Source organism: Habropoda laboriosa, unplaced genomic scaffold (genome assembly GCF_001263275.1).
Source record: "Habropoda laboriosa isolate 0110345459 unplaced genomic scaffold, ASM126327v1 scaffold124, whole genome shotgun sequence".
Classification (NCBI taxonomy): Eukaryota; Metazoa; Arthropoda; class Insecta; order Hymenoptera; family Apidae; genus Habropoda; species Habropoda laboriosa.
The window spans coordinates 714303-722604 of NW_017100265.1; the positions used below are offsets into that span (position 1 = coordinate 714303).

At 38.8% G+C, this 8302-nt stretch overlaps 1 protein-coding gene across 1 annotated transcript in view; it reads right to left on the reverse strand.

Annotated features, from left to right (window-relative positions):
• LOC108573129 overlaps positions 1-8061 on the reverse strand; it is a 10680-nt gene extending 2619 nt beyond the window's left edge. The window contains exon 1 of the mRNA XM_017935507.1: positions 7932-8061. Within this exon, the coding sequence (XP_017790996.1) occupies positions 7932-8061 (130 nt within the window). The remainder of the gene's footprint in view (positions 1-7931) is intronic.
• Between the last annotated feature and the right edge of the window lie 241 nt (positions 8062-8302).

The following is an 8302-nucleotide window of genomic DNA, read 5'->3' on the forward strand; positions in this document are numbered from 1 at the left end:
ATTTTTAAATTCTTAATTGAAATTTTAAAAAGTATTAAAATTTAAATTCAAAATTCAGATTTTTAAATTTATCATTTTATCAAATTAAGGCGGAAGTTAGCAAAGGGCAAAAATTAAGGATTAAATTAAGATGAAAGTGTGCCAAAATTCACAATGCGAGTGAATTTATACAACTATAGGTGCCAGGGGCATAGTGTGAGAAAATTTTCAAAACGAAAGGGTTAAGAAATTTAAAGAAGAAATAACAAAACCTACAATCACCTGCAAAAATTCTCTATTTCAATATTAACAAAAGTCAAGCGATTTAACTACATTTCCACAGACCCTGTCAAAGCCAGCAAATGAGAATAATGTATCATTCATCACGAACGGTGTTAAAAAATCATTTTTCATCGATTTCATCTGGATACACGCGACTCGAAATCACAGTTAAACTCCTGCAGCGGTGTTTTTAATTACAGGCCAAGATTTGCGAGCCGTAGTTCGCGGAGTTTGGTGAATTATGGCAGGGGGGCTGAGCCCGGTGGATCTTTTCTACCCGCCACGGCCAGGTTAAGAGGCGCGCGAGTTTGTGAAGGATGGAAGACGAAAGAGTTTAGGTGTCTGGGTTAGGCATAGGTTAAGTCACGGTTAGGAACCGTGAAACCGGTTTCAGAACTGCGAGTCGGTTGTTCGAGGGAGCCCAAGTGATTTACAGTTAGACACACGGATTGATAGACTCGTTTGGGATAATTGTCCAAACATCGTTAGCTGTTTGTAGCCGAATTATTTATTTGCACGGTTGCACACGGAGAGAGGAGAGGTTGAAGACTCTGAGTGATGACCAGCCGGAGAGAAATTTTGTTGGTAGCAGGTGGAGCAGCTTGGAATTAATCAATTACCGCGGCAATAAATTGTGGTGAATTCTATTTTAGAAGGTAGAAGAAAAGGTTCGAACGTTTATAGTTATTGGCAAATTTGACACGGCGCAGATGGAGAATTCTACCTGACCTTTTTCTCATTTTTATGGACCGTGTGAGTAATAGAAAGTAGGTTTCTAACTGCAACTGTACACATTTTTGGTGTGATTAATGTGAAAAGAGTGTTTTATTTTGTGTAAAACTTAAATGGTGTTATATTTTAACCTTTTCGCTGCTGTTGGCGCTTTGAAAATTTTCTCGCGCTGTACCCTTTGCGCTTTTTGACACATTTTCACCTTAACTTTTGCCCTTTGCGCACTCCCATCTGAATTTAATAAAATAATAAATTTTCAAATTTTAAAACACCAAAACAAAAGATGCCTGCCACGCGCGTTACGCATTAAAATCTACCGCAGCGAAAGGGTTAATGCTGCAGGAATTAAATTAATAACTCAAGCGTTTAAGTATTTCATAAAAAATCCAGAAATTTCAATAAAAATTGTTAAAAATGCCATTATTCATAATTTCACTTACTAGTAGGTATTAATATTTTTCTCAAGAGATATCGAATCATAGCGAATTTATTCGTTTCAATCGTACGTACCTGCAATTAAAATAATCACGTGTTCACGGTGAAAATTGCTTAAATAAGGCACGTACGGTAACAATTAATGTTTCAATTACAGCATGATTGTTTTTACTTAGCAAAAGAATCACCTAATAAAATGATTAAATACAGAACCATTTTGTAGAGAGGATTGGTGAAAATAAGAAACCAGAACAACAGGACATTCGAATAGCTCCTTAATTACTGTGTAATTACATCGTAATTAGAACAGCGATTCAAGTGTTGTGTGCTACTTCAACCTCTTATTTTACTGGTGCAATTTCTGCCGTGTTACTCTGCCCGTGGTGTAGAATTTTTTCGCCGATGGCAATTAGTGCAACGTCATACACTGACACGATAAATCACGATTAGAATCATTCATTTGCTTATTTAACGGATGTTAGTAAAACTTTATTACATTCATCGGCAGAAAATCAAACAAATATTTCAAATGTGGCGATGCATGCGATAAAGTACTATCTACAAGTGAAACAAGTATAACGCTTTTTGTTTATTTTTCTTAAAAATACACTTAATTGTAACTTGATCTAATTTCCAGTACAGTACACGTATAAAATGAATCGTCAATTATTACCTTACATCATTGAACGAACAATTTTCGTCCAATTAATGAACTCGCGTAATTTTTATACCACGGTTAAGAATAATTGCATCCTTCGACCAGCGTTTAGTACAGTGGTGAATTTTTATTACACACAATCAAATGCAGTTATTACTCGGTTAATTGCACCAATATTCAATCACAAGACTAATTATCATTTTTTCTTCTTTTTAATCGAGCGAAGTATTTACAATCTGTTCAGAATGAACCTTGAAATTTGAATTACACGTACCTACGTTCCATCGAACATTCTACAAGAGTAGATAATAAAAGTAACTTCTTTTTTTCCACTAAATATTTCGTCGCCAATAATTTCTCAATATCGCTCAGATTGTTTCGACGTAAAATTAAAATCAAAACTGCCTTACTCTCTCCTAAAAAAAATTTTAAAAAAGTATTATCAACAACCCGTTCACCGTTGCAACGAAATATCTCGCAAGAACGATCTACAACACACCGCGCTATTACGAAGGAAACGAGGCGCAATTGAAATTCGCCGTTTACCGGCACACAGTCGAAGGGAAAAAGATTTTTCCCCGTTAATCGCACACCTCGTGGCCACGACAACGTGCAAGCATTTTCGACGTCATTACCTTTCGTGGGAGCTGCTAAGCAGCACAGAGAAAACGCCCAGAGCGAAATGTTTCGCCGGGGTGAGAACTAATTATTGTTATTAAGAGGTTGGAGGGCGGGCCCGCGGTATCGAGTCATATTCCCGCGGCTGTTACTCGCGTTATCTTACCCGTTGGCTCATATCCCGCAATTAGGATATCGCGCGGTGAATCTTTCTGCGTTTTCCAGCGGTTTCGCCTGGACGCATGTTGCGGCCTCGTGACAGGGGTTGTTATTTTGTTCTCTTGGCCGAACGTCAGGCTGACAGCAGCGGTCAGCTAAGTGAATCGAATCGCATCGCGTGTTCGTTAATGTTTAAGCTGCAATTGAAATGTTTTTCCAAAGGCCACACGGTGTGTGATTTTTAGCGGCGATACATTTGTTGGTTGTAGCTGCTGAACGCAACGAACGGTTTCGATTATTTCCTAATGGAAAGTGGACCGAGAACGATTATACGAATCCAATTATTACGTTTCGAGATGTAATTATAATTTTTTTTCGTGTGAAAGAAAATTACTTTTATCTCAGGAATTGCGCAATTTGTTGAAATGTGTTTCCGTCGAATTTGAATTTCTTCAGTTTGCCTAGTTTTGGGTTCAGAGTAAGTACACAGGTGTAATTTTGGTATTTTTGTGAAGATTAAGGTGGTATTTGTTTCGGGAATTTATTTATTTCCAGTAAAATTTGAATTTCGCGCTAAATAATATCACAGAAGTGAACCAAATGTTTCGTCCAATTCCACATAAAAAGTATTCTCCTACGAACACAAAATCCAGGTAAGCAGAAAAATAATTAAAATTAGACGAAATTATCAGAAATTCCTTTCGCTTCATTTTCCAACTCCTCTTCGATCGTCGTTAATAAAACTCGAATAAAAATCGTGTGAAATAGCAACCTCTCGAATCATTCGAATAATTCATTAAACGTCCCTCTCATCCTCGTAAAACGAAACAATCTTTAAATAATTGCACGTGCATACATAAAACGAGCAAACCGTGCGGAATCGACGCAACCGTCGTTCACGTACATGCTCGATTCGATTATTTTATATAATATAACATCTCGAAGGAGGAAGTTGCTTCCCAGATGGAGAAGCTGTTCGTGCCGAGAGATTAGCCATTCTTAATCGCGCGTGGTAAATAACGATAAAACGACGAGCGGCGGTCAGCCGAGGAAATACTGTAATCTCGTTGCAATCAACCTTCGATAGAGATCGTTGCGAATTTTTCATCGGTTTAAATCGAGGCTCACGCCTGATTCCGTGCGATATTAACCTCGGTTCGTGCACATTTCTTCATCCTATTCGACGTATCTGGTTCGCGCTCGATAATTGTGTCGTGGTTCCAGGTGTGTCCGGTAGCTTTTCACGTGGAACTTTTGACGACGATTGAGAAGTTTGTCGTGCATGGAATGCGGAGCAATATAATGCACGAGTGAAAGCGAGCACAGTTAAAAGACGGTTTATGCAAAATTGCTCTGCGAGTGTTAAGTAATTACTGGAAGGCATATGCTTATTCTGCGTTAATAATCGCCGGCGAAATTCCTCGTAGAAACACCTTTACTTATTTTTTCTTTCTTCTTTTTTTTTTCTTTTTTTGTTAGGATAGCGGTGGTGAAACGTTGCTGAAATGTACTGCGTAATGTTGAAGAAATTAAATACGGAAGATTGTCTTGAAAATGAAATTATGATTCTAAGTACAATTTATTGAAAGTTTTATGTGTGGGAGTTTGCAATTTTGTGGCATTTAAGAAATTATGGGAAACATATGAATGTTCAGAAAATTATTTCTTCATTGCGATAATTTCAATTATTTTTGTTGCTTCTACGTAAATTAATGAAACTAAGATTCCGTACTTCATCTTGATTAATAATTTCAATAATTAATAATATTCTTGATACGTGAGATGAAAATTTCGTTAACATCTATTGAACCCCTAGTAAACTCTTCTAAGAACATGTTATTTTCATATAAATCCTTTTATACAGACCATTCCGTATGTAACAGCAAAATTTGATGGTATTATTTTGTAACATGCAGCCTGCATTTACTTGTTACATAAGTCTATAATCATTAATTATAAGTCACATCCGAATAACAGTTAATCGTGTTTCGTAAGTCTTGCTACAAAGATGCAATTCAAACTTTCTAATCCTGAAAAACTATCCACCTCCCCCTTTAATCTCCGCGATTTCAATACGAAATTCACCGTTAAAACTGTAAAACACGATTTCTTAGCTGCACACTTTCAATTTCAATTAAACACAGTAAACCAGAATTAGTATTCAAAATTTCCTCATTTACACGAATATAAAGATACACAAATCCCAAGTTCCAAAAACAATCAAATTAATTTCACGTTTCAAACTTTAAATTTTCTAAGTTGTTCTCTTTGTTATCCGTTACCGGTAAAGTGTAAAATCCGGCAATTCATACATCGACTACGCAATGTACATTTTGCCAAAATTCACCTGACAAACAATAGAATAAAATACGCTTTACACTTCGCCTAGGCAAACTTTACAAAATCTGTAACACATGCAGTACCTATACTAAGAAAAATGAAGACGTATCATTAAAAATCAACGAACATAGGAAGAAGATCTCCCGGAAACTCCGTAGATTGTTCCAATTTACGAAACAACATCGACGTGGTATCCCATCGAAAACAATCAAAGAAGGAGCCTTCCTTAATAAGCCACTGTAAAGGAAGCTCTCGAATATCCGCGAACTCTAAGCCGCATCCTAGCAACGTGCCGGGTCACAAGGTGTACTCTTCGTGAACAAAGTCACGCCTTGGGGAACTAGTAGAAAGAGCGCATCTGGCTGGACGGGTGGCAAGGGCTGGAGAGAGTAACGCGATTGCACGTTCATTCGTATATTATTGCAGCGATAAACAACGCTGTTAATTCTCGGTCGGCTGTGGTTCAGGCTGGAACGTTAGCCCTATCTACGCGCCGGTCGGCATGATATCTCAATGACGGCTGTTGAATTTGCATTGCATTAGGCGAGGCGCATATGTGTACGTACACAGGCCGGTTACGTTAACAAGAGAAAGTGTTAACGAGGAGGAGAGTGTTAACGAGAGAATGACGCGGTAACAACGGGGAAAAATAGTGGCAGTAACAATAAACGCTCGTCGTAATTCTGCCGTACGTTGCTCGCTCGTTAGACTTTTTACGCGCGGTGAACCCAAGAAACCGGAGGCAAAGGAACGCTCTCGTCCTGGCTCACGGCTGCGTTTCTAGATCGTGTGTGGCGATGTTCAACATGGTTCTAGAACCCGCTTTGAGTTACTCTCGATGGGAATAATCGAAGATAGGAAAGCTGATACCTCGTTTCACCCTTCTTTTTCATTTTTCGACGAGGTGCTGATTACTCGAGATCGTCGATGCTCAGGTTTGATAAGGGGAAATGTGAACTTACTGTTCCTTCGTTTCGCTGGTGTTGATTATTGTAAATATATCGGGGAATATGGGAGTGAATAGTATCTTCCGGTTAGAGATCGAAGACGATTAGAGCTGTTTAAGATAATGAAGTAAAGATCAGGTTGTTGCGATTTGAAAGAAATTTATTGTTATTATTTGTGACACTATTTCGATGAGTTTTAAATGATCGTTTTAATACTTCACAATACCGAAAACAAATGTTTAATATTTCAAATGTGTCCTTTAAAGTTAGAACTGAAGCTTCAATCAAGTCATGCCTGTATTGGAATTTTTTTCGAACCATTCTTCAACTCTAGACAAAAATTTTGCCTCTTTCTAAGAACTGACAAATACTTTATTCCCAAAATTAAAAGAAACTCTTGAAACCACCAAGCCTATCCACTCCAGGCCTATTTTTTATCAACACTATACAAAACTTTTCGCTCTTTCTGACAGCTGAAAAATTGCATTAATTATGTTCCAAATACTTTATTCCCAAAATTAGAAGAAACTCTTGGAATTACCAATCCTACCAACATTCCCAATACCTGTAATTACTGCCGTACTTAGTTTAATTATCCTAAAACTAGTAGGAGCACCTGTAAAACAGTTGAGACAAATAAATTAGGCTATTTATAGAGTTCTACAAAACACACAGGACATTCTAACTTAGCTTAAGGGTACGTGTCCATCTCAGAGTTTTTTACGATACTTGCTTTCGAGAATACTCTCAAATTGTGTGTCCATTTCTCTTCCAGCACTCTCAAATTGTGTAAGTACTTCTACTGATAAATTTGACTCTCGAGAGCAACTTGCGATAGTTTTACTCTCAAATGGGCACGTATCCTAAAACAGTGTTAGCTCTGTAGCGTGTAGAGCTCTAAATACTCCAAAAAATGAGAAATTCTTAAATAAGGCATTTCAGCTAACGAATGCAAGGTACTTACACTCCAGGCCTATTCAACAGTTCCCCTGAAGACAGACGAAACGTCCGTTTCGCGAGAAACGAAGCGACAAAATCTGGACCATCAATAGCCCAACACCTAGGACTCGCATCAGTGCAATCTTCCGCGGGATCACGGTGAATTCGCAATGAGCGGGACGGAACACGTCGCGCGTTGCCCCGTGGACGCGGGATAAATTCCACGGGGTCGTTCCACGTTGCTGACAACGGTTCCCCGTAGACGGAAAGCGTCCTTAGTCACGGCGGCGAACAGCATAAGTTCCGCAGAAAATCGCCGATAGCTGGAAACGTTGGAATCATAACTTCTTACCGGGCGACGATTACCCGAACATCTCGCGATAAAACCAGGCCTATCTTAGCCTGCTCGCCTTTCCCTTTCACCCTCTTAATTCTTTCCCTCTGTCCTTTCTTCCTTCTTTCTCTCTTCTACTTCTTCTTCTTCTTGCTTTCTTCTCCTCCTACCGATCGGTCGTCGTGGTTTCTCCAGGCAGCAAGTCCACGTCGAGAAGAAGGTGGGCACCGTTTCACCGATAACGAACTGGTTAACACGCGTTCATTACCCGCGGCCACATAGGTATATTAACCATGCTATCCTGGTTGGATCCTCTCTAACTGCCAGCGGCCACCTCGTAATCATTTCTTTCCGTTTCCCCCCGCGTCGTTAGATACGCGATCGGTCACGCGGTGCTTTATCGAATTCCGATGGAACACCGGCTGCACCGGTCGAGATCATTTGGATAACTAATTGGGGACTGACTTACGGCCACTTGAAGCCCTTTCTGTGGGACGGCGCGGGTTACCTGGTTGATTGGTGTGATTCGACGTTTTATTAGGTCCGTGCAATGGTTCCCATAGTATTTTCTTCGAGAATGGGTATTTATTTCTTATTGTATTTGTAATTTGTTGTTGTGAGGATGCTAGTAATATCATATTGATGCTATATGCTTCTTGAGATTGTATTCAGTGTAAATACCTGCTATGCAAATTGAAATGAAAATGGAAGCATACAGTACTTTTCAGTCTTATCGATTTATAAGTGATGGAAACTTTTGTATTGAGTTAATATGATGAACGTGGTGTGTAATTTTATGAGTAGGATTTTTAGATTGAGATTTCAAGGTTTGAATAATTTTGCGGTGAATTGTGTGACACTTTGGTGACAAGTTTTTTT